At 38.5% G+C, this 27,591-nt stretch overlaps 1 protein-coding gene across 14 annotated transcripts in view; it reads right to left on the bottom strand.

The window, feature by feature from the left end:
- Window positions 1-1,244: 1,244 nt before the first annotated feature.
- Window positions 1,245-27,591, bottom strand: part of MAST4 (microtubule associated serine/threonine kinase family member 4) — a 293,964-nt gene continuing 267,617 nt past the window's right edge. For all 14 annotated transcript variants that reach the window (XM_038170079.2, XM_038170081.2, XM_038170080.2 and 11 more), the window contains 13 exons: window positions 27,433-27,565; window positions 26,588-26,753; window positions 23,557-23,658; window positions 20,513-20,635; window positions 20,172-20,284; window positions 18,116-18,243; window positions 17,789-18,021; window positions 15,841-16,041; window positions 12,765-12,994; window positions 10,342-10,464; window positions 9,417-9,553; window positions 8,526-8,707; window positions 1,245-7,664 (listed from right to left, as the gene is read on the bottom strand). In XM_038170079.2, coding sequence (XP_038026007.1) covers window positions 3,748-7,664; window positions 8,526-8,707; window positions 9,417-9,553; window positions 10,342-10,464; window positions 12,765-12,994; window positions 15,841-16,041; window positions 17,789-18,021; window positions 18,116-18,243; window positions 20,172-20,284; window positions 20,513-20,635; window positions 23,557-23,658; window positions 26,588-26,753; window positions 27,433-27,565 — 5,788 coding nt within the window. In that variant the 3' untranslated portion in view covers window positions 1,245-3,747. The remainder of the gene's footprint in view (window positions 7,665-8,525; window positions 8,708-9,416; window positions 9,554-10,341; window positions 10,465-12,764; window positions 12,995-15,840; window positions 16,042-17,788; window positions 18,022-18,115; window positions 18,244-20,171; window positions 20,285-20,512; window positions 20,636-23,556; window positions 23,659-26,587; window positions 26,754-27,432; window positions 27,566-27,591) is intronic.

The raw sequence follows: 27,591 nt of genomic DNA, 5'->3' as shown, positions 1-27,591 counted from the left end.
CTCTTTTTACAAAGGCAGAAGTGAGGATGACAGGCCATACCAAATCTGATGGTCAACATTTCTCTCCTGACTGCTTCTTCCTCAACACAAACCCCCCTACACCACCCATTTCTGCTGGCCCTGAGTGCTGTGGGGGTTTGTGGACGTGCAGCTTTCCACAGTTTCTCACAGAGGGATGGCTACTGCAGTCAGAGACAGCACAGCAGGCAAGGCAGTCATACAGTCAGTTCTCATCTCTGGTCATTTCCTTTCCCCAAGCTGCTGCATCCCCCTCTCCCCTCCCATATTCGTGCACATCCCCTGCCACTGCACCAATTTTGCAGAGCATCTGTCTTCTGCTGGGTTTCAGCAAGTCAGAAAGACTGGGGGTAACTCACTGGTTTCGGTCAGAGAGCACAACAGAAGTGATTCTGTAAGGCTGATGCACTTCGTTTTGCAGAGGTGAAAAGCACAGGGAAAAACACAGCAGTAAAACATGAACAACAATCACCTGGCACATGTCAACCAGGCGTGCAAAGCTCCTTTATCAGCCACTGGCAGAAGAAAAGGACGTGTGGATGTGCTCCTCTACAAGACAGAAAGACAAAAATTAGGGGACCAATAGTCCTGCCCACTGCTCCTCCTGACAGGATTGGTCTCCATCAAAGAGGCCATTGGGCACTGAGGGGCTCTGCTCCACCTCCTCTGCCTGGCTCAGTGCATCTTCTTTATTATGTGGGAAAAAAAATAGTAAAGGGAGATTTGAATACATTCAAGGGTAGAGATTTCAAAACTGAAGAAATGTTGCGCTTAACACTCATGCTTCATGAATTTGTTAAGGTGGAGAATTTAGCATGAATAAAAAAAAAATAAATGAAGATTTGGTGTGTTTTGAGAAGGTATTGAAAAACACTATAACTTATTTTAATGAACGATGATGTACGGCGTGGAGGAGGGATTGAAGTCTCACGTTTCAGGTTACTGCAGTTGTTACCAGCAGCCAGGTACGTTGTCCACCCATGCCCCTACCTACTGAGCAGCAGTGCCGTGATGCCAGCCACTGCCTGAGACAAGATACTTGGCTCTCCAGACCTCCTCCCTCTCTAGACCAGACAATGATTCTCATGCAAAATCCTTGGCCAGCACGTGCCTGAAGGGGTGCACTGGGTTGGTCTGAGGGAAGAAAATAACTGCCCACCTCTGAGTACAGCAGGGATGTGCCTGAAGTTACGGGAGCGAAAGCAATCAATGGAAAATACACAACAGTGTTTCATGCTGAATTTTTATTTCAATGTTATGCAACTGCATAAGTATAAATAATTGTGTTCAATATGCAACAATTATGACATCCATAAGGAGTTTCTTAGAGAAAATAAGACTGCAAACACTTTATTGCACAGACCCTAACTTTTTTTTTCCTTTTTTTTTTTTTTTTGTCTCTCTCTCTCTCTTTTTTTTTTCTTTTTTTTTTTTTATTTTTTTGGTAAGCTGAGCAATCTACAGCAGTAAGCTACAAAGGAACACATCAAATCTACAATCACAGAAAGACTGACCAAGTAGCACACAGGTAGGAGGATCTCTAACAGCTCACTGATAAGGTAAGCACCCAACAAACAAACAGATACTACATAAACACAAGCTTACGCACCGTTATACTTCCAAAATGCAAAAAACTTATTTGTCAGAAGTGATAGTGAACTATACAAAATATACATAAAGGTATACTGTAAACAAATAGCTAGATGTGCTTTAAAGGAAACAAGAGGGGAGTTAAAAAAAAAAAAAATGCAGAAGACTGTAAACTAGGAAATACCTCCCAGACAGAAATGTTATATCGAAGTGCATTAGCATTCATTTGTAGTAACTGCCAAAGCACAGATAAACTGTAAATGTTGAGACCATTTTCTCTTCAAAACTGATCAAAAATATTACCCATCACTCACTAGCTCCTCTGTGAATGCATCAAAGGCAGTATGAATGTTCTAGTGTCACATGAAAAATCAGAAGTTGTTTACGATTTTCTTTCCAAGGCGTGTCTGCTGTAATCCAACTCAACTAATTAGCGTAATAAAGCTTTTCCCAGAGGGAAGTTAATTCTGAATACTATCAGTTGTCAATCAAACCTCCAAATCAAGATTATACTGTGCTTTTAAGAACAAATTTCTAGCTTTTGAGACAGAAAAGACAATCCATAAGCCCCAATGAAACAGGTATGGGCCTAGGCCTAGTTTAGCTACATAAAACAGAAATAAGCAAAACCACCATTCTGTTGATCCCAGTCATCTAAAAACACACATCTGCAAGGATATTTTGTAGTGCTCCTGTACGTTTTATGTTTTACCTTTTGTCCTTCAAAATAACTAATAATCTCCACACTAAAATGATCCAAGTCTACATGTTCCACAGTATACAAAATTTAAATAAGGCTTAGCAAAAGTAAAAAGACAGTAACATTCTAGCACCAAATAGCTCCAACAGGTTCCTTTGTTACAAAATGCTTCTTTTATAATTACAGTATTACTCTTTTTTGTTTTTGCATACAAATAAAAAGATTATGTTATGAAATGTATGGAGCTACTCAATGCATTTAGAAATGAATGTGAAACCCAAAATTTCTTGCTAAAAACAGCAAGTTAGTCTACAACATAAGGCCCCAGCTACATATTAAAATGTATCGGATGTCCTGAACTTTTTTTTCAAAGATATGATAGTGGAACTGTTTTTTGTCCTTTACGTCCTAATTGCCATAATAGAAAAAAAATAATTTAAAAAAGCTACAGCTGTATGAAGCTAATTATGCAGGCCTAGATGCCATAACACACATTCTCTAAGTTTGTCAAAACCCATGATGAACATAATTGTACTGCAAGTCATGTGCTTATATTTGTGCCTCACACTGTAAGGGCCTGAATTTAAAAAAGCTCAAGGAAACCAAGAGAGGGTTGCAGCAGAAACCAAAGACACGGCATGTGCTTCAGAGTCTCGGCCTTGTCTGAGGGGAAGGTGACAGAACGCACTCCCAGCAGATGAGACCAGCACAACCATTCCATCAGAGAACACAACTCTTCCTGGGATGCCGTGATAGCCAAGCGCTCTTCCCTTATCTTTAATCACACCCACTCTACCAGGCAGGCTTTGTGCAGTTCAGAGATGCAGTTAGATCTTGTGTTAGATCTGGTGAAGCAGTTAGCCAGATACACTACTATCAAAATCTGATTACTAAAAATACATGTAAAAACTCACAATAACCCACCATGTTCATTCTTTTCTTGTATTTTTACCTCTAGCTAGGATTTTTAGTAAGTAAAAATGTGGCATGTTTTTATCCTCCAGGTTAGACCAATACTTGTGCATGTCCATGCCACATGTGAGTTTTAGTAATTCAGTTTCATATTTGAGTATGGCAAATAAGTAGCAAAGCAACTATCTTTAAAAAAGGGAAGAGTAAACAATGCTATCAGCAGCAAAGTATATATGCTACATTCAAACCCCAAACACATCACTAGGTATTTACAGAGGAAATCATTTCTTCAACAGCTTTCAGCTGTGTATCTATTTTTGTACAAATACTATATGGTAACAGTTTTACCGGTTAACATTGGGAAGGCATTTTGAAAAAAAAGTCCTTTCTATATATCCCCATTCTTTTTTGTCAGTGACATGAAAGCTTTGCCACACAAAGACACTACACAGTGCTGGTTTAAAGATGGTCAAAATATATTGTCTTTGTTTCAGCTAGTCTTGTAGTTATATCTGCAGGTAGTACAGTCAACAGTTCTTTTTGTGAGGACTGCTCCGCGAAGCCTCCTTTCCTCGCCGCTGCCGAGCTGAGTCTTTGTCATTAGAAAGTGCATTTTGGCGGTCAGGTGTGGTTGCTGACCTAGGTAAATCTTTACCTACATTCTGTTTTCTTGAAGCAGACTGCTGAGCCTGAACAGCATCTTTTCCCTTTACATCCACAGTGTTAACAAAAGACTTTTCTTGATTTCCGGGTTTCCCCCCAGTGTTTGAAGTAGAGTGGTGGGCTTCTACTACAACAGCAGCACTGTGCAAGGTCATCAGTGACACACTTTTAGTCATTTCTGCCTTACCATACCCCGTGGAAGAGGTGCTTTTCTTACTTAGTTCCTTGCAGCTGGCCACAGGAAGCTCAGGTGAAGCTGCTTTAACCTTTGCTGAAGATGCATCACTCTTCTCTGAAGACAAAACAAATGCTTCTTGTCTACATTCAGAGAAATTGGCTGAACTAGTCAGTGGTTTTCCTGGCATTGCAGCCACACGGCAAGAACTTTGCCCACTGGCACCTGACAAATGTTTTACTGCAGCCTGTTTGTTTGCATCCTCTGGCTGTTTTTGATTAACTTGTCCTTTCCCTTTTGAATCTTGAGAGCATTTGCTACTTGTGATTGATTTTTCTGCTCCTTTTGCTGTGGCATCACGGTTTGTGAGGCAAAGGGTAGGCTCTACTTTCCCACTGTCATGTTGAACATAAAGTGCATCAGTGCATGTTTTTCCTTCAGGTCTTTTATCTGGAGACATTGCCTGATTACTAGGGCTTCTGTCTGCCTGTTTGCTCAGCAAGAGACAGTCTTTCACAGTGGAAAACTTTGGAGACACGGTTTGTTTCTCAGTGAGGTGAAGCAGCTTTTGATCAGCAGATTCCCCAAAGCCTGCTGGTTCTTGCCTTTGCATTTGCTTAGAAATCTCTGGGCCTATTGGTCCTGGGCCAAGAGCAAAGGATCTGGGTTTGGTGTCAGCAGTGATGGTGCTCACTTGAAGGGTGGATACCAACCCATGCTCAATAGTCACAGGCTTTTCGACCTGAACATGTTCATTGTTCATTTTTCTCAAAGAGCCTGAAACAAAAGAAGAGGGATCTGGCACATTTTTACTGGCATGTTTGCCATCTTTCCGCGAGCTGACAGACACCTGAATAATTGTTTCTTTTTCTTTTGTTTCTGGAGTGCATGGTTTTTGTGAAAAGGTCTGTTTATCCAAGTGCTTAGACTTAGAGGAAGTCACATCAGAAGCAGGCCTGAGCTTATTACTGCTGCTTTCCACACAGGTGGCAGCAGGCTTCACATGTTCTTGAATACCTACATGAACATCTACAGCACAGTTTCTGCTTACAGCATCTCTTGCAGCAGGGGAGACCAGAGCAGTAAGCTGTTGCTGAGGAACTTGGCTGGACTGTGTTCTCTCAGTGGTCTGTAGCCTTATGTCAGGGACCTGCTTCTGATCTTTCTTTCCCAAATCTTTGGTGTTGTCCTTCTGCACAGAGGACAGCAGTACAGACTTATCATTTTTAGGATCACAATCCACTGAGGGTCGTTTGGATGGAGAAGTTTCACTCTTTAACTCTATAGTAACTTTCTTAGACTCGCTGAGAATTTTCTGCTTGGTTATATCCCTTTCTACAAAACTAACGACAACGGTGTCTTCTTTGCTTAACTGTTTTAGAGCATCTTTGCTATCCTTAGGTTGTGCCTTCGGACCAGCCACTTGCATTTTTCCTTGTATCTGAGATGGCATGGCAAAATCAGCAGATTTTTTTTCATTGCTTTTGGAGTAGCTTGTTGTCAGAACATCTGAGACAGATACCTTCAGAGATGGCTCCCTGATCACCTCCACCTTTGCAGGGGTAGGTTCACAATTTCTTTGGGTTATTGGCTGCCTGGCAGGCAACTCCTTTTGCCCTTGCTTCTCTTTGCCTAGAGCTTTTTCAGGAGTGCTCTGAACAGTAGAAAGTTTGGAGTACGTTTGTGTAGTTTTAACACTCTGACTCTGAACAGTGCTGGAATACGTTTGTGTAGTTTTAACACTCTGACTCTGAACAGTGCTGGACTTTGTTTCCACTGAACTGTCCTTCTGTTTTGAAGGGGAGGTGTCTTTCTTTTGAACAGCTTCAATAACAGAAACACTGACTTTAGCAGCTGGACTAGAAGCCTTTTTCTCTGTCACTACTTCTGCAGCCACAGGCGTGACCAGTGGATTTGGAGAACTCTTGCTTATTTGCAGAACCTGAGGTTCTGGTATGTTAATTTTGCTAGATTTTGAATAGCTTAACAACTGCTCTTTCTGACAGGCCACTTCTGCCTTTCCACCACCTTCCTGTGGTGCTGCATGTTTAGGAGATCCCACATCACTGCTGGCGCTCTGTCCTTCTGGCAGTACACACACAGGCAAATCAGTCTTCGAAGCCTGTGGTCCAGAAAGTAAGGCAATGTCTAGTGTGCCTTCTATTGGTTTCAGGCAGGAAACAGACCTCCCATCAAGTTTATATTCTGATGGACTTTTTCTGACAGGTGACTCAGTGGAAATCACGGCTGATTTTTCCACACCTGTTTCTGCTCGGCCATTCAAGGTTTTGAGGGGAACAAAAGAAACAGAATTAATCTGAGCAGCATGTGCACTGCTGATGAATGCTCTACCCTCAGCAACAGTAGTGGAATCCTGCTGTATGCTTATGGGTCTGACTGTGTTAAGTTGAAGGCATTCATGAGCATTTGTTGTCAGTTTGGGTTTTAGCACTGGACAGACACTCTCATCTTTTTCTTCAAAGGACAGTTTCTTTCTCAAATAACCAATATTTGCAAGTTTGCCATCTAATCTTTCATATTTGACAAATTCTTTTGTTGGTACATTTTTATCTGTGTTTTCTCCCTTTCCATTAAACATCCTGTCAGAGGACTGTGATGGCACATCCTGCAGTGTACATGGAGGGGAAGTTCTTTTGAAGTCACAGGAAAGGTGACTGAATTCACTAAGCGGAGGCCCATGACACAACGTCTGCGCTTCTAAAGCAACGCACTCATTTGATCTCAAGTTTGCATTCTTTTGAAGGGTGTCTTTGAGTATGTCACCAGCTGACTGGGTCTCCAAAGCAATGATTTTTGTTTCAAACTGATTTGATCTTTCTAATACCTTCTGGAATGCTTTTTTGTCTCTTTCTTCCAGTCTTAAGGTATTGGGAATTTCTGGTTCGCTGCTATGTTCATGTAGAGCAGTATTTGCTTTTTCAGCAAAATCTTGCTTTTTCATAACAATCTTGACCTTCAGCTTCTCTCTGTCTAGCTCATCGATGGATTCTTGCCTACCTAATTTACGAGAAATGGGACGTTTCAAGCAGCCCTGTTCTGCTGGCCTGACTCGTGTGAGTGATGGCACATCAGATACATTCTCCTCCAAACTCTGAAGAGTTACTTCCCTCTGGGACAATTCTCTGTTCACTTCTTCCTGGGTCACTTCCAGACTGTGTTTTCGTGAACATAAGTGTTTCTTATCACTGGCATAAGAGGGTGCAAGTTTCTCTTCAGACTGGACTCTCTTTAAGAGTGGAGATCGTGGTGGCTCTGCACTCTTTGGCCTAACGATATGCCTTACAATAGTTGGAGGGGAGTGCATTTTGCTAGGAAAAGATTGAGCTATTTTCGTATTTCCAAGTGAATGTCCTAGCAAGGGCGATGGAGATCGCTGAGGAGATGTGGGCTGGGGTGTTGGAGAAGGTGTCCGTGCCAGAGGAGAGAGAGGGATGCTGCCAGCTGATTTGCGTCTTCCGGATCTGTATCTTTGCCCACCAAGCTTTGGACCCAAGCCATGAAGAGTGCTGGGTCTTATGTGTCCTGAGCCAGCTGGAGAATTGGGAGCACTTGAACTAGGGGAACTACTCTGGGAAGAATTAGTACCTACAAAAAGAAGAAACAAACCAAGAATGAGATTAGCAAGAATAAAAATCTTGCCTAGCAGAAGAATGAGAGGCAGTGCTTGCACTTATCCAAAAAGGATGTATGCTATCTGTTCTTATAGCATTCCATGATTTGGAAGGTTTTAAGTGACTGGGCTTTAAAACACTCATCATTCCAGAATGTTGCTATTTCTCCCTTCCACCCTCTGTTCCTTCATCCAGCTTGAGTTCTTGCCTCCTTCTATTTAAAAGGAATACCTAATGTTTTCTGGCACTTCAAAGCAATGATCAAGATTTACCAATAATTTACCTCCAGCGCAGGGTTTGTAGAACAGCATTCACTTTATTAGAAGACACTAAAATCACAACAAAAGTGCGATAGGAAATTGAGGCAGATTAAGCCTGTTTAAAAGTCAGAAACATCTCAATTTCAGCAGCTGGTTCATCTTTTCAATAATAAATCCACATTTGTGAGAACCCATGCTAGTTGTATAATGTAGCAAACTTTTTCCTCAGTTTCATTCTTGTATCAGCCTCTCCTAGGCAAGATTCTACTTTGTACTCTAAAACTGGATTGTTTATTACTCAACTTATTGCTTCGTAGACTTACATTTTCTATCAAAAACTACAAAACTACAAACCTAGCAGAAAATACCATTTTTGTATCATGAGAGCCCCTTAAGATTTTGCATCAAGAATCTTTTTTTCCCTTTTCAGACAGAAACCAGCTGCTGTTCAATAATTACGTCTGTCTGAGCTGACTGCTCTCAGCAGAGCATGACAGCATTGGGGGGCTCACAAGAAGCAGAACACACTTCAATTTCCAGTAATTTTCCTCTGCCCTCCATTCTTTTACACTCACCAGATGGAAAATCAGGAGTGGAGCGGTAACTTGGGGTAGGTGACCTTGGAGACAAGCTGTGGGTTGGAGACCCAGGCAAGCTCTCCCCTGATGAAAGTGATCGGTTCAGGCAGGAGAAACTTCTGCTGGTGTGAAGAAGAGGTGAGGGTTGCTTGGCCAACTTTTTAAACAGAGATCTTCTCCTAGTGTGAGAAGAGCACAACATTAATCCAAACGTAATATGCAGAAAAGATACAATTACCACATGCAAAGCTCTTGTGGCTGACGTTGCTTCATTCTCCCAGTACCCCCCATGAAAGGAAGTATGAAACCTATGTTTGCATGAAACCAAACCTGTCTGCAGAGCACGAAGTTCAGAAAATATCCTGATTGCTAATAAGTGGGATAGATATTTTAACTAAATCTATTTGTACTAAAACGTATTCACTGAATTTCAGAGGAACAATTAACTTCTTATGAGCATAAATCTTAATTTTCTTAATTTAAGAGCCCACCAAAACTCAGTATCTATACAGTACAAGCAATGTATTTGTGGAATATGTTTAAACATTAGCATCAAAGCGAAAAAATATACATAAACTTAGTGCTAGAAAATTTAATGAAGTAGAAAAAGCTATACTGAATCCAAATGAAGACACCACTGCAGTTACTCATTTTCTTCTCCATAATCGTTTGTAAACCCTGGAAAATTTTTAAGTGGCATTTTAATGGATATACTATAGGCAAAATGGGAATGACAGAATGCATTACACCCACAGGATCTCATAGAAGAAGGTAAAAAAGAGGGGCAGGAAGTATGAGAGGGAATTGGATTAACTTCATTTTAAAATTAATTGTTATGTCCACACACACAAGAACACACATTCATCATGAACCAAAAAGCTTACTCACCTCTCTAAACTCTCTTTTTTCTTGGTTTTCTTACTGCGCCTGACCATTCTGCTTCTGTAGCTGTTTCTCCTGGCAGGTCCAGTCTTGATGGAAGTGTTTTCAAATGGTGTTGTCATAATTGACACTTTGTTGCCACTCTGCCAAAATACAGACAATCTTTAGACAGAGTAATGGAAGACCTCTTAGCTTTAAATTAAATTGCACTACAAACACAAATGCAATAAAACAGCAACAGAGTAAGCGCTGGCAGCATAGGGAACTCCATGCAGAAGTTGCCAGGCTAATTTATGTCACATAAATGATGACTGGAAAATTCTCAAACTGCTGTCAAAATTTCTGAACTACTTCATTCCAAGAACCAGCTTCAGGACAATAAGAAATTCTAATAATTTTAACTAGATAAAAGGGAGCAAGGACTGACCAAGGCTGATGTTTCTATAGAAATTTATTTCACGAAAACATCTTATTTAAATATTATGAAAGGCAAGTTCCTGTACAGTAGGAAAGAAAACATTTCGTATTCTCTGTTTCCACTTTTCCTCATTGATTTCACTTTGATAAGGAGAAAACGAGAAGTAGTATTATCGTCAATAGCTTGAGTTACCTGATGAAGATGGTTGGATTCATGGAAGTGCTTTCCTGCATATGTCAAGTTTTTTTGAAAGAGATACACATCTTTGCATCAGTACCCAAATATACTTTAGGTATACCAGTAGTAGTGTCAGTTCCTTGCAGTGAAACTAAAGTCATCCTAGCATACATAGAGTCACTAACTTTTCTCCAGATCACTGCAATAACAGCTTAAAGTTTGTACCTGAACAATCATAAAACCTGGTAGCTAATTTCTGAAAGAAGAGAACATAACCCCACAATCCCTGGTGAGGAACTGCAAAGTGCTTATGTGTCCCAGTTAACCAAAAGTTACCTTTAACAACAACTCAATGACTTCTGTATGAACAAGACCATGCACTGGTTCTCCGTTGATATGAGTAATCAGGTCCCCAGCTTTTAAACCAGCCTGGTGTGCTGCACCTCCTTCTTCCACATTCTAGAAATCATAGATGGAGAAAATGGATGCTTGTTAATTACTCTCCATACTTTCAAGAGTAGCTTTATTTTATCAATTCTTTCTATAAAAGTGGTTGTCTTTTAAACACAACAAAGCAATACAGATATTACAGATATTAAACCCTTATGAATGAAGAAAAAAGAAAATCTGACAAGTAATCACTTCATCATCAACTGCTTACTTCATTTTTGTACTTACATGGGATGTGGAATTGTTTCAAAGCTCACTGAAACACTGCATCACTGTTGATACTAAGTAAAATCTGCTTAGCAGGGCATGATATAAAGGGGTGATTCAGTTCCCATGCCAGAATTTTTAACTTGAAGATTTAATATCTGACACTGAGAAATACTTATGTAATTAAGGCAGTGATCACATACAGGACCCTAATCATAATGCACACTTTTAACTCCACCACACAGCTAAGGACTGTTTGTATTTAGACTGAATTCACCAGGCTGCCCATTGGAGGGAACAAATTGGAGGCACGAAGGTGATGAAGGACCAAAACAAACAGAATTGCAAATGATGTTGAAAGTGGCTTAAATAAGTTATCATATTTTTAAATGAGCTCTTAGAGAATTTTAAGTCATTTAGGCACTACTGAGGCCTACAGAGCTAAAAATATATAAATATATATTAAAAATTTGATAGAGTTTTGAAAAAGTCAAGGTTTCACTTGTAATGCAACAGCATTGTTTTTCCTTCCTTCCTTTCACTGATGTGACACCATACCAGTGACAAGAATTTCAGTTTTTGTATTTATTATCAGTCACATGTAGCTACTCTCAACATTCAATGTTCTTGATGAATTAAGATGCCTGAGAGGTAAACATGACTGAAATATGAATAAACATGAATGATACACTATTTCATTAGTGGCATGGCTATTTCAAAACCTACAGTGAATATTTAAAACGAAACATCATCCAAAACTTCAAAGCTTATAATACATTTGTAATGAATTTTTCAAAATTATTTTAAGGTAGTTGGAATATATTTAACATTTATATACACACAGACATATATACCTATGTATAATATATATAATATATAAAATACATGACTGGTTATCAACCTCAAGTATAATATATACATATGATTGCAGAAATATATAAATTTAGTTTACAATTGAGGAAGCTGATAACCAGTGCAAATGCAAGAACTGCTGTCTTATTCTTTAGCCTGTCTTTATTCAAATGAGTAGCAAGCAGAGGATGAAAGATACATTATTTATTACTGATAGTCAGTGTTTTTCACAAATGACAGATCCTCAAAGTTTTTCATATTTCAAACTGATTTGCAAATTTCTAAACAAAAGCACTACTCTAAATTATCCTACCAATGACCCGTCAAATGTGGAAGTAACTCAACTTTAGTGAATTCCTTAATTGAAGCTGTTTAATGAACTTCATGTGTATTTCAAAATTTTCTGTTTAGTTTCTTAGTTTTGCAGACTCTGCCCCCAGTCAAAGAGGGGCTGTGCCAACCCTTTCATTTTCTAAGCTACAGTACCCTGTTTACAAGTGCCAAATTTGCTAAAAGTGAAATTGACCCATGTTGTTAAAGGCAGAATCAGGCTTGGGCCCCAGGTCCAGGACATGGACCTGTTGTAGCAGGTCCATAAAGGGCCACAAAGATGATCAGAAGGCTGAAGCACCTCTCCTATGAGTACAGGCTGAGGGATTTGGGGTTGCTCAGCCTGAAGAAGATAAGTCTCCAGGGGGACCTTACAGGGGGCCCACAGGAAAGCAGGGGAGGGAGTGTTGGGGTAGGACAAGGGGAAATTGCTTTAAGCTAAAACAGGGGAGATTTAGATTAGATGTTAGGGGAAATTCTTTATTCAGAGGGTGGTGAGGCACTGGGACACACTGCTCAGAGAAGCTGTGGATGCTCCTCCATTCCTGGAGGTGGTGTGCAAGGCCAGGCTGGTGTGAGGTGTCCCAGCCCATGGCAGGGAATTGGGGTGATCTTTAAGGTCCCTTTAAGGTCACATGGGGTGATCTTTAAGGTCCCTTCCAATCCAAACCATTTTATGGTTCTGTGGTCACAGATAGGTACCACTCATGTCATAGATGTGTATTATATGGGTCTAATTGTCCCTACTGCCAGCACTGGCCTTGTGCACAGGCACAAATTTCATTCCAAGATAACTATTCAGCACAATACCACATTTTACAGAGTAGCTGTCAAAAAGCAAATACAACGTACACAAAAGATCAAAATCAAATATATCACTAGTTTTCTCTGGCTGTATGTAAGAAAAAGATTTAACTTACCCAAACAATATGGTGTACAGTGTAGATATCACTGTCACCCACATAAACCCTGATTGCTCGGATGGTGAAGCCATACTTTTTTCCTGAACTGTGAATTACTATCGGCTGATGAGGACTTGAAGCAGCAATTGAAGAATCACGACTGGGAGAGGAGTCACGGGAGGATGAAGGATCAGATGACAGTGAATGAGGTGACATAGGACTTCCCAGAGGAGAAACACCAAATACATCTGGAAGAAAAAAAGTGCCTATGAGAATACATTCTGAGCACACACAAACATATACACAAAACTGGGAATCTGTTTAATGACACCTTTTGTGACAAATTATTTCACTGTGTTTGCATAAAGACTCTCTCCTCACTGCGCATGAAGCTTTAATGAGTTTGAAGCTCGACCAACAAACCCAATTTGAGAAATTAATTTAATTCCCCCATAGCATAACCTGATTTCTTAATGCTAACATTAACTTGCTAGATGTAGGTTGTTTTTTTCCTTTTAGATATGAAACACTCATTGCTAACTCTGAAAGAACAGTCCTCATTCCTCTTCCTTACAAATACACATGAAAAGAACATCACTTTGGGAGCAGATGCTATCGTGAGTACATCCAAAACCACCTGTCAGATCAACCAGAGGTTTTAAAGAAAGTGTTTGCATTCTACATATCTAAAAACACTACTGTAATAAAACAACAGTATTTAATTGGTACATGGACAGTAACTCATAATGCTTGTACCAAATCTCTGTTCCTACATTCTGATAGTTAAGACCGCACGACTTTCTTACAATATCAATTATGGCTTCATTTTATTTTATTGTTTTGAAAGCACACTGTGCTCCCACTTGCGCAAATGTAAACACAATTGCTGCAGCATAAAAAAATACTCTGGTGACTATAACAAGATGACAGCTCTTGAAAGGAATGCAGCCCAGAAACATTCCAGGTTTGGCTGCTGTGCCAAGCAATGTCATGTGAGGGCAGATAGGTTTTGTCAACAAAGGCACTACTGAGTATACTGACTCCCTGAATCTGAGTCACCAAAGGCTCCTACAGATAGCTATCACTGGGTTAATGCTGAATTCCCACTACCAGCCAAACCTAGAGTGGGCTGAACTATCACCACCCTCTGGATCTGAAACTTTCCCAGATCCCCTCATTTATTTCTCTCTTTAGTCTCATCCTGTGACTCTCAGCCACATGATCAGTGACACTGGTCATCTCCTGTTGTAGTTTATTTTATTGATGAATGTGAATAAGGTGGATTTTTTTGGCGGTATTAAGTAATATATGAGATTTTGCTTGATATAAATGTGACAAGAACATTCCTACACGTAGCCAAATCTAAACTCAGATTTCATAGAATGATGAGATTAAACTGAAAGAAACCTCCAGTTTAATAAACACAGTAATTCAGACTATACTATCTCTGAACAGCAATTCTTGACAGATGTGAAAAGAACCAATAGAAGGCAAACTGATAAATAACTGAGTGTTGCTTGTCTGTGTAGATTGCCGCATGTGTACCATGCTCTTGTGATAACTAATCTGAATAATTAGCATGCCCTGTAGACCTTCTGCAAGCAGAAGAAAAAAAAAGGTACTAAGTGCTATAGGGATATACCAGAAAAACACCTATGACTTATGGGTCAGAGATTATTTTAAAGAAACAGTCTATACAAAGAACAAGCCCAGACTGCTTCTTGGCCACAGTGCTTTCAGAAGTGAAAATACCCTACACAGGCTAAACACACAGTCACTATCTTTCCCATCGTAAAAATAAAGACATCTTCATCTCTCACATGCATTTTGTGAGAATGATCATTCACATTCAGGCAGCATCACAGAAATGCTAATCATTCTCTTCATGGGCAATGGGTTGTACACACTGAAGCGAAGGCAAAATATTCCTCTTCAATTGTGACTTTAAACTTTCCTCTTGACTTACCTCGTTAAAAATTCTCATGGTTAGTTGGTGTTTATCACAGATATTACACAGGAAGCCTATGCCTTTTTTTGAATTGTATGGTGAAGAAGGGTAGAAAACATCATGAAGGGAATCAGAAATTCCTGCACTAATAGTGCTCAGACAGTCCTTTCACCTCTTAAAATTCTCCGAAATGCATGGACAATAGCACTGCATCTGCTCACCAAGGTATTACAGAGAGCATAAGGCATATGTGCTTTACAACTTGGAGGTAGGTGAAGTGTACAGTGTCAGCGCTCTCCACCTCTGCCGGTCAGAACCAAAACCTACAACCCTGCATAAAATTCTCTGCCACACTGTGGACTCAAAGCAACCATAAGTTACTGCCAAAGCCACCTTTGAACACATGAAGCAGAGCGGGGCTGCATTATCACACCAACAGGTACTAAAAGATTATGCCTAAGGTCTAAAGGCAGCACATGGCCAGTATATGAAGTTAATGCGTAATCTCACTTTTGAAAAAAAAAATCACTTAGTTTGGGAAATTTGGACTTCGATTCTGAACCACGATAATATGAAGTCTCAGAGCTTCACCTGGAAACACTAAATGCTACTGCTACTACACTTCCACTTATGTATAGCAGCATTTCTGGCTTCACATGGTGATCACTCCTTACAAGTCAATGTAATAGAAAAAGGAGCTTATTGGCTATTTCCGCTTTAGAGACACTTTGTTCTGGTTTATCACTTTACCCTACAGGAGATGGGAGAAAACTAGCCACACCAAACATGCTGCTGTAACTGAAAAGCAGTTATTAAAGGAGCCGTACATAGCAAGCTGCTCAGAATTTAAGCTACAACCATACTGCAGGATGGACAAGGACTGAAGTCTGCATCCTGCTGCACACACATGTGGTCAAAACCAAAGTAGTTACCACTAAGCTACAGTCTGCTTGTCAGAGAAGTTCTCTCGGGTGTGATCTGACCACTGTAACTGTCCGACTAGATTAGACCATTATGATTATGGGAAAAGGAAAAACAAAACTTGACATGGAATTCATTCTGGATTCTCCAAAATCCTACATTTACATTATAAAACATGCAGTATGAACAAATCACAGCATTTCAAATCAACAGATTTATCTCTACCTCCTGGAATCATGAGGGACAAAGCACTTGCAGAAAGGGACTTTGTGACTTTTCCAGACATCTTCTTTTTCTCTGTGCTTTCTAATCGCTGACGAGCCACGTGAGATGCAACTTCACTGGGTTGTTTTGAGGAGTTATCTGTGCTGTCCACACTCTCACTTCTTCCATTTATCTGATCTAAGTGTTCTGAAAAACTACCAACTGTACAAAGAAGAAGGAATAAACATGTTGAGTAAAAATTGGGGGTCAGGGAGGAAAAACTGTACTGTTGTGAGATGGTGATTTTTCCTTCTGTCTATATATCCATAGAACAACACTTCATAAATCTGAGTAATTCTTTCAGATATGCATAAAGTTTAACAGAATGAACTGATGCAACATTGACTGCAACATTGTGTAGTCACCGACTAAAGCAAAATGTAGAAAAAAGCAGAAGCAAGTTTGGTAACTCATTATGCAATGCTAACCTTGAAGAACTTAATCATTAAGTTTATGATTAATACAATTATTTTTCATGTGAACTTCACCTGAAGTAAATTAGAGGTTCCAATCCTACATAAGTTGCCAGCTTAACAAACTTCAAAATCATTAAAAACACTAATTATAACTACTATCTACAGCTTTTATTCTTTGAGTATTTTTCTATCACTTCCACAAGGAGGAAGATACCTCACACCACAAAACTCAGTATACAACCACAGTGGTGTTAGTCGATCATAGGTAATGATTTTCCACAATGCTCAATTAAGGACGACAGAATTTCAAGCAATTAAAAACAAACAAACAAACAAAAAACACATGAAGACCCTATGCCAAGTGAATAACCTGTGAAAAATTTCTTCAAAGATGCCAAAGTGAAGTTGTGTGACCTTATGAAACAAGCAACAAGAGCAGGTCTCTGACCTTTGAACAAAACAAATAACTAGTTTTTCTTCAAGATCACAGAATATCCTGTAACTAATGCACCACCACAGAAAAAAATGAAATTATTCTTAAGTGTAATCAGTAAGTTATAAAAGAGCAAGAAGCAATTTGAGTTAACATCTGTGACTGCTGTGCTAACTCCATCAACGTAACATTGAGGAAGGGAGTGAGCCCAGCTTAGAAAGCACACTCTAGATGTTGGACAAGACAAGAAGATGGAAATGGTTATACAGCTGGATGGGCTTGAGGATATTTTCCCAGAAATGGTGGGTGGAAGGGAAGAAAATACAGACAATAAGGGAAATCACAGGCATAGGAATAGAAAGGATACATGATACAAGGGTTATCTTGAGATAACTTATTGAGGTACAAAAATGTAATGTGGAGAGGAGGTAACCGGAACATACATAGGATCAAATGTGAGACTGATACAAGCTGAGATCTGTGTTAAGTAGCAGTTTTTCCCACAGAAACATGGAACTCTCCTCTGAAAGTACAAAACAAGCAAGATAGTAGGGCCCTGGATCCTCCTGCAATCTATTCAAATGTTTGTGTTGGGAAAGGGATGCATAAAGGAGATATGTTATTTAAGGAATGGTTTATTATGCTTCTTCCTAGATTTCAAATGAGACAACTACAAACCAAAGGCAACCTTACAAACCAATTTCTACAAACCAAAGGCAACCCTGCCAATTCTGAAACAAATATACATCACTGGAAAGTCTTAACTAAAAACATGTAACAGTGCAGCACAGAGTGTTAGAAAATAGCTATACAGATCAGCTGGAAAGACTCCAGGATGATCAATCAAAAAATCATCAACCTAGGCATGGGAAGGTATAAAAATAGTGCTTAAAGTGCTAAAGGGACCTATGACTCATTTTCTCCAAACCAGAGCCCTCTTGAGTTATTTTCTTTTACGCAGTACTGAAATGCAGGATTTCTAAATCCTTGAATTTAAGTGCTAAACAAAGACTCACAACTGTTTCTAATGTCATCAGTCAAGAGACCCACCCTGAATTACCTGATAGTGTGGAGCTGCTGATGGTACTTGCTGGAGTGGTTACTTCAGGTTCATCTTGCACTGTTTCCTCGCTCACTAACGGAGGCTTTTCCTGTTCTTCCCGGGGCCCCACTAAGCAGGTAGAATCATCCTGTTCTCCTTCAGCTGATATGGCCAGCTTTGGCAGTAAACCCGAACTATGTCGCTGCCGGCTACTCTCAGTGTCCGAGGAGGTGGATGTAGATATTTGTTGTCTGCAATAAAAATAAGCAAACTCTCATGCAGTTAACTGAGATGAGGTGGCTTGCTAGCTGACTAGCAGGATGTGGACCACTTCCTTCTACTTACATTTCAGAATATTCTGAACTCCAGCTTAAAGATTCCACTGAAGGCAATGTCACACTCTTTGTTTTGTCTCCTGCATCTTCCTTTTCTTCACCTTGTGTTTGAGTGACTCGGTCTATGCTACTAAAAACCTGTTACAGAAGAAACAAACAAACCACACACAATCATATAAAAAAGCTCTCATCACTGACATTTGATATAAAAAGATATTCAGGAAAGTACGCTTATTTCAAGTGGTACTCTGCATGTATTCTCTTATACAGTATTTCACAGTGTAAACTTCAAATTTCTTGAGCCTTTTTATATTTCTATACTTTCTGTTCTTAAAACGTTTTGCTTTCTTGGCTCCATATACAGGGTCATGAATAGTATCTCTTCTCATTACAAATTCATCAGCTTTCTCTGCATTTCACCGTGTGAACCACAAGACTACAAACAAAATCCATTGCCTTGGGGTCTCCAGGTCACAGGATCAATGCAAATGCTGAATTTACTAATAACCAGAAAATCACAAAAGAAAAAAAACCCTACCTAGGAAACTGGCTAAAGTATCTGCCAGTCAGATGTGGAAAGCAGACAAATGAATCTCAGAATTAAAGAATAAATTCTCAAGAATTTAAGACTCAGAAGGAAAGGATAAATTACTTGGCTAAAGGATTTAGAAAAAAATAAATTCTTAACATTTCAGAAGTCTGTTTGCTTAGCTGACAAACAGCATATAGAAATTGTCAGCTGTATATTCTACAGCTTGGCAGTTGCAGCTAGGGCACAGTGACATAATGACATTAACTTACTAAATCATTATTGTGGAACAGAGCTTTCAAGGGAGTAGAAGCTCACAAAAGCCCAGAATCAAACAATGGTTGGAAAGGATTTCTGGAGGCCGCCTGGTCCAACACCCCTGATCAAGCTAGGACTCCTAGAGCAGGTTGCCCAGGACTATGTCCAGGCTGCTTTTGAAAATCTCCAAAGAGGGAGACTCCACAACCTCTTTAGGCAATCTATGCCAGTTCTCTGTCACACTCTTAATTACAAAAAATGCTTCCTTAGGTTCAGACGAACTTCTTGTGTTTCAGTTGGCTCCCACTGCCTCTTGAAGGTATATCCATAGAGCCACGTTATCTTGTCCAAGGTATCTTCAAAAAGACTGAATCATTTACTAATATCTGAATTTGAAACATGTCACCAAGCACAAATAAAGAGTTTACATAGAAAATAACTATATCTACAACTCCTGTCTCTGCTCCTCCATGCTATCACAGATACCATACATATGTAGTACTGCAAAGCCACTACGAAATATACCAGTTAATTAAAGCATAAGCCATAACAAACAAGATACAAACAAATATACATTTTTGAATTATCTTTAAGTAGTTCCTAAAATGTATTAAACAAACTGCTCATTAATAGAAAGCTTTTGAAAGTCGCTGCTGCCTACTATTAAAAGCATGTTCATTAGGCATTCTGCTTCTTAATCCATTATCTCCTGTCAATTTTTCATCTACACTATTTCCTAAGTATGTTCATTCTGCATTCCTTGCCCAGCAATAATTAGCTGGGATCTCTTCCCCTCTGGACACTCAGCTTTGTCTTCAATTCACACCATTCAAATCACTCACTCAAATCCATTTTTTTTTTTTTTGACCAAATCACATGTTGCTTCTTCTTTACAGTTTATTGCCACTTAAGCTCACCACTACTATAGGCTAGTACTGCAATCTTTGTTATGCCATCATCTGCAAGTACAACTGGAGAAACATTCAAATTATGCATAAAGAAAACCTACATGCATTTTCTAAAGAAAATATCAAACTATTTATATCATTTTCTATCACTTAAGGAGTCAAGAAATAATTTTCTTATACAATATTTTCATGTTTTTGGTATTCATGGTATCCATTTCATTCTCACTCAAATTTCAGTTAATGTTTCACGAAACATATTGTATATGTACACCCTGTATACCTCTTTCATATCTAACATTTCTAAACTTTAGAAAAGCATCAAAACACTTATGCATTAAATGTGTATTAACATTATAGCAATTTTTACTTACTTTAGAAAATCTGTGTGAACATGAGGAAAACTGTCTTATCTCCAAATTAAAATCTTCATCATTTGTATCATCTTCTTCCTCAGTTTCCATATGGTGGTATTTCTCAGAACGAGCTACAGACAAGTGTAATAAATTATTTGAATTGGCAAGTAGAAAAGGGTAATAAGCTTTATTATTAACTGAAAGCACAATTATATTATTAGTTCTCCTGAAATGTCATACCATTACTTAAATTGCACAGCTGCCAGAGTTCTGACACAGGAGATTCTCAAAGCATTAAGAAAATACACAATCAAAGCAAGGTGTTTATTGATTTTTTTTATATGCAACATAATACCTACTATCAAAATAACTTGTGTCATCTTCAGACTCCAACTGTGGAATAAATTCTGCTTTCTGCCTCAGCAGACTATTCCAGTCAAGGCTCCTGAAGAACTGATGCTGCTTTACTTCATATGCACCACCTGGGGGAGCCAGAGAAAAACACTGAGCAAATGACAACAAATCCACTGACATTAACTCAACTAAATCCCTCGTGAAAAAAATGCAAATTAGCATGGAAAGGCACAGTCATCACCGCAGGTACGAACTCCTACTACCCTTTCTCACTAGTATCACCTAAACATGTCAGAGCACCTCTTCGTTGCCATTTTTCATCAAGGTCGGCATTGCAGTTTCTTATTCTTCCCCCTTCTAACATTTCTATTTTTCTGGCCACACTGATTATACAATGGCCAAGCATTAGTCTGAAATAAAAATGTAAACATGTGCATTACATGAGTTATAAAGTAATTACAAGTTATAAAGTAATAAAGAATGATTCCTCATTGCTGATCAGTGTAAACATCATTGGTGATTAGGAACTCCTTTTCTAAGACAGTAACACACAATTCTATAGGAAATAACGTATAATTTACCTCATTATAGATTACTGCCTACTTTTTATAATGTGTTAAACAACTACATTTGTTTCAAATTAATAGCCAACAACTGTAAAAATGCAAAATACTGAAATAACAATAAACGATAACACTAACACGCTGAAAATACCTGGGGAAATGGGTGGAGATGTTTTAATAAACATAGATTTAATTCTGAAAACACGTGTGCTACTGCACAAGAGTTACTCCAACTTGATATACAGCATAAACTTTGGTAAGTCAATGTTATGTCAGTACAGAGCCATGGAAAAAGCATGAATTCTCCAGCACTGACCTCTAAGTCAGTGCTAAGATTTCTAGGTTTTGATTTTCTGACTGCAGCAGGGGAAAAAACAAAACTCATAAAAGCCAAATCTTCCCAAAGGAAACCAAACTCATATCTAATCATAAGTAACTAGTCAAGGAGTGATAACTTTCCTTAACATAGTAATGGGATGTTAAAGCAAATGGTGTAATTCTTGATTAGATATCAGACACTTCAGACCCAAAGAGATTTTTTTTTTTTGTCATTTTCCTTCTTCATAAGAGTACAGTATCTGTCTCTCTTCTTTCAGCTTGACTCTGCCACTCATGTCTCCTGAGCAAATACACAATTACCATTTTCATGGAGTGTTATGCAGCTAGCTAATACTTATTAAACAGATACGGCTGTCATTTGAAATGCATGGTGAAGCCTGGGATAAACCATGTTATTTTCCAGTGCCCCCATGGGACCCGTCATGTTGCAGCCTCCATTTCTATGCATTGCTACTGACACTTAAAAAAAACTTTGTTGTGGTTTCTAAACACTCCTTTGTGCTTCAAAGAATGACTGCAGGACTCTCTTCTTTAGACTGCCAGCTCTTGAGAGACCACAAACTGTCAAAAGAAATCATCCCCTAAACAAACTAAACAGATGCTCCATGTAGCTGCACTGACCATTACAGTACTTAAGCCAGCCTCATTCTAGCCAATTCACTTTCTCATCCAGCTGCAGCAAAACAGAGGCAGAATTTCCAATTTACTTGTGATCCAGCCTCTCAGAGGTTGACAGTCCTGCATTAACACTACATTGACCATTGTAGTGTTAATAAAGTGACCATTGAAGAGCATTCTGGCAATGAAACAATAAAAATGCCAGAAATTTTGTGTTATATGTTTAAATATATATGTATATATGTAAAATATATAAAACATATATATTTAAAACAAGGGAACAGAACTAGCCCTGGCTTTTCATTTTGCCTTCAACAGTGGTGCCTTCTCCAGTAGATGAAGTGAGTGGAGAAACCATCTTGGACATCGTATCTCCCTCACTCTTACTTTGTTTGGCACTGGGGCAAGAGAGAAGAACAAACTTTACAGTATGCCACTTACTCCAGACCATCAGTTACTGCGAAGGCTAAGGGCTGTTCATATTCCATGTAAGCAGGGAGCAAGAGACACACAGTTCAGTCATTTCTGTCACTTACACCACTTCCAAAAAGAAGACATGTAGTTTGAGACCATGTCAACAGTATTTGGGGTCTAGGCTATACTCATGTTCCCCCTGAATGGCTGTGATAAGGACAATTATAAACTGATACCCTAAGCTCCTGTTTATTTATTTCTTTTAACTTTAAAAATATGCATCACACTCTAACTGCTGGACTCAGTTTTGCCAGTAATTTTCTAAGTAGTTATGTTGACTCAACCTTCCACTTGGTTTCCTTAGTGTCCCAGTGTATTTATATTCCTGGAGTACAATACTCACTACAAGTAAGACTACGGTTTATATTCAGTCTCCTGCCTTTTTTTGCTCTGTTTATTTGCTTTGCCCAGTGGAATGGTATTCAGTGACTAGGGGTCCCATACACTAACGCTTTAAAAATTTACATGTAATGTTCATTACTGCATCTCACCCAAATTCCCATGTAAATCCTGCTGCTGAATGTTATTTCCTTAACATTCATGCTTCTGATTCCATTCTTTTTCATGCAATATAGTAATATTAGTGCTAAATGAGAATGATAGGATCTTTCAGACAGTCATTTCTGATTAACGCCTGGAAGAACCAATTTGCCAGGTAAAGATATTTCTGAAAAAGCAGGCATCAGATGTATACATCTTCCCCTTCTCTGTTTTTGAGTTTTGTTATCTAGTACTGCATTCATGAAGTAATCCCATCCTATGCCTAACTGGATGTTTGAGAAGTTTCTGTTTTATTATTTCAAGTAAGAGAAGAATAAATGAGAATAACTACATGTAAACACCACAGAAGGACATTCATCACTTGTTTAAGGTCTTATTACTGGTTTGAATCTGTAAATTAACCCCTGCTATAACAGCATGTCATGCTTCTTGCCCAAACAAATGTTTCCCAGACCTCCCATCTCCACCCCCCCCCCCCAAAAAAAAGTGAACAAAAGCTCCAGTGGTGAATATATTTCTAAGACTCTAACAAAACTTTTAGTAGTTCTCCTAACCTGTTCCCAGTCTTTCCAAAGGGTTCTGCCTGAGCAGCAGGGTAATGAGATCCTGAGCATCTGGAGGTGGTGCTTCATCCTTTTCAGGCCAGTTGATTTCATCTAGCGAAAAAACAAAAAGTTTCTTATTATTTAATTCTGATCCCAACATTAAGGAGAAGCTATCTAAAGCTATCATTGTAAGCTAACAGTAAAGTCAGAGTTGAGACAATTTTTCCAAATTGCTCTATTGCATACCAGTTACTTCTGATTTTAATATTCTCTACACAGATTTAAAAAACTTATTTTTATGCTCCCATTTTCGTCAGAAGTATCCTTTAACCCAAAACAATGTTTAACAGCAAAATACAGCAATGCTTGGCTCGTGGAAAAGTATTGCAAAATTCCATCAGGCTTGTATGCTGTCCCTTTTCCCTGATGTCCCCCTATTCCCCTGCCAAATCATCATGGTTTAAATTTCAGTTCTGTTCAATGGAAACTGCTGATAAGATGGACACAGCTGACTTGACCCAGCAGTCACTGCTTACATCTGTAATTCTTTAATGCTAGATATTCACTAAAGTCATTACTTCCATGACTAAGGGCTGAGGTATTGGCCTCTGCTCTGGAGAGATCCATGCCAATGTAGCATTTTTCCAAGCCTCTCATACTTGAGAAGAAACAACTCACTCTTCTGATTCTTAGATTATTAAGCCTTTTGCACTTCCTAGCAAGTTGCACTGAAATCCTACAGTCACCCTATTAGACTATACAACATCCAGGTAGCGCTGATTAAAAATTCTGCTAAACCCTGATTTAAATTAAACAGTGGAAAACAGTGCCAATTTCAAGATCAACGTGAACTTGATGACAGCTTACACAGCTATTTTAATCTGATTTTTAGCAGAAGCTGCGTCCACAAGTGTAATATATTGCCGGTTTAGACAAAACCCTGCAAAAGTTTCTTGGAAGGTAATGGGATTTCAGCATCAGGAGACAGAATACTAGGATTTCAGAAAACAGAGAAGGCTGTTAAAGTTTGTGTTGTAATTATATGACCTAGATTTTTTCCTTTAAAATGGTCTCCATTAAAGATATAATGATCAGAATTTACACAGGAGTTTCACCTTTGCATTTTGAAATTTAAAGAAAGGTACTGAAATAAAAAACCACAAAATGTAACCCATTTCGGGAGGCTTATTTTTAAACCCTACAGTTTCAGACACCTAATTTACACTGAAGCTTCCCACCATTTACTCATAAAACTTGATGGGAGAAAAGGCAAACCATAATAAAGAAGAAAGAAGCTTAGATGAGGAGGCCAAAATGAGTAGATTGTCAAGTTGAATGCAGCCTTCACCAAGGGAAACTCAACAAAACTCTGTGCTATGGTTTGGGTTCTGTAACATGGCTTTTTCAGTTGCATACAAAGGGACATATATTTTAGCACAGGAAACTTATCCAAGGAAGCAGTTCTCTTACAGATAATTCACAGTAGGAATGATTTCAGGAAGACATTTAAAATCAAAAGGAAAAGCATGACAATCAAACATTAAAACAAGAAAGTAAGCTGACCAACAGCGTTGTAGAGTAAGTGGGAATGAATCAGGTTTGCAAAAACACACTTCCACAGATAATTTGACATGATGGTTTATAAAATGTAAAATTAGTGCAACATTCAAAATAAAGTCTAAAGTCAAATTTGGTCATTAATTTTAAACTATTCCCCCACATTCTCCCAGTCAGGGAGCATAAAGATAAAAACACGTGTGTGTGTCTGGAAATGCAATAAAAACATGAGTTATTTCCATGTTTGTCTGCCTACAGCTTCCATTGCAGTCTAAATCTGATTTGGAAAATAAAGCCTGAATAAAGCTGCACTGCAGCCACGAGGCATTGAGAACAAAGCCAGCATTTGCTGCTTGTGTTAATTAAACAGTTGATTCTCCTTGTCACTCAGGCTCTGGTGTATCACATCAGAAAACTGCACAGTTATAAATCCATAAATAGCTAGGGTGTTTTATAAGAAGGAAACTCTGCTATACTACAGGCAACTCTCAAATACATTTCATTAAAGTTTGCAAACATGTCTGGCTTTTAATGTCAGAGGCAGCAAAAAGTGAGATGATGACAGACTAATTCCTTTTGTACAAAGGGGATTTGACGAGTTCTCAGAGAAAGAGGAACTGGAGGTTCAGTTAGTTTTGTCTCTGTTGAGTTTGTTTGTTTATTTTAGTCTTAGCAGACCTTTTAGGCAGACTGTAAAACAGACTGGGAAATATACAGTAACAGAGGTGCTATTCTGTTGAACTTTCAGCTTAAATAGAGGCCTTCTACATCTATGCATCTGGGAAATTTATGGAAACAGCAGGTAGGATAGTAAATGATCCTGTTTAATTATCATTCAGTTTTGCCACAAGCCACAAAACAATACTTAGGGTCAGCTTGCAGGTTAAGATCTAAAAGGTTATTGAATTTTAAATGAAAGAAGAACAGCTGTTACAGAAATAACATTACACTAGAACAATCACGAATGAAATCATTAACAATCTGTGAATTGAATTTGTTTCCTTCTCTTTCTCATTATTTATTATTTGAGAGACATTTGCTTTAGGGTTTTATCACATCTTTGTTAATTTCTTCATTGTGTCATGAGGCATTTTCCCACTTATGCAAATTTATTTTAACCATTTCTTCTCTGGTATAAGTTCTTTACTAAAGACTGTTCTTTACCAAACACTGTGCCATGGAGGCGCTACTTTCCTACTAATTCTGCTTTTCTTTTTCAGTGTAGCTTCATCATTGTACTCTATATCACTGCACTTCTGTACTCAGTAACAGCATGTGGTAAATTCAGCTTTTAATATATATTTATTCTTACTGCTTTGACAGTAAATCAAATATTACAGTATTGAAATAACGGTGTCTTTTTTTGAGCAAAACTAGCTTGAAACTTAGTGTATCAATAACGTTGTAAATATCTTTACTATTAAAATAAAATGAATTTTTTGACAGCAAACTAAGAAATCTGATTCTTTGTGATGATCCTCACCACTGATTACTTGTCCAAACAGCTCTTCTGGTGTATCTCCAAAGAATGGCACACAGCCAACAAGAAATTCATAAAGTATAATCCCCATAGCCCACCAGTCCACTGGTTTTCCATAACCCTGTCTCAGTATTACTTCAGGAGCTATGTATTCAGGTGTACCACAGACCTAAAACAAAAGAAAATAAGCATGATGGTAAATTTAGTCTAGTTATGTCATATCATTTGTACATCTTGAAATGTAAAATAACTTGGAAAAAAAAGAAAAATGAAATTCAGTATATTTTAGGATTTTTGCATAGTGCATTTTTAAATGACCTATCTACTCATATAAGTAATCACATTTACATGTCTGTCATGCAAGGGACAGTTTGTTTTTCATACATGCAAGACTGTCACAGCAAATATTTAATTTAAACATATCCTTATCTTTAAAAGAAAGTTGTGACAGTTTTATCTTAAGTAACTTTTACAGCGAACAGATTGTGAGCAATGGTAATGAGGCATGCTTAAAGGGAAATGGGCCATATCAAGGATTTTAGCACCCTTGGTTGTACAATGCATCATGAGCTCCACAAGTACTCTGCTGAGACTTCTGAATTCCTTATAAAAACAGTTTTCCATTTGTCTCTCTCACAGGCTCACTTGCACACAATTAGGTTGTTCATCTTACTAATAGACCCAAATGTAGAAAGAAAAAAGACTACCATAATCTGCAGTAACTGACACACCATCAGAACAGCAATGCAGAAATAACAACAGCTTATGTGGTATTACAGTACATTTTGGTGGCAAAACATCACTTCATTCAAACAGTCAATGTAAAAGTGAAAAAGACTGTGTCTTACTTGTTTATCAAGGAATTCTCTGGCATCCTTCTCAATGTGACCCTCATACAGATTGGTAGTCAAACTCATTAGCCCCACCTTTGACAGACCAAAGTCTGTAAGCTTTATATGGCCCATGGATGTTACCAATAAACTGAAAATTAGAATGATTTGGAGTTA

The sequence above is a fragment of the Anas platyrhynchos genome, chromosome Z (genome assembly GCF_047663525.1).
Source record: "Anas platyrhynchos isolate ZD024472 breed Pekin duck chromosome Z, IASCAAS_PekinDuck_T2T, whole genome shotgun sequence".
Classification (NCBI taxonomy): Eukaryota; Metazoa; Chordata; class Aves; order Anseriformes; family Anatidae; genus Anas; species Anas platyrhynchos.
The sequence above is the reverse complement of the archived record's forward strand: the minus strand, read 5'-3'. Positions and strand labels throughout refer to the sequence as shown.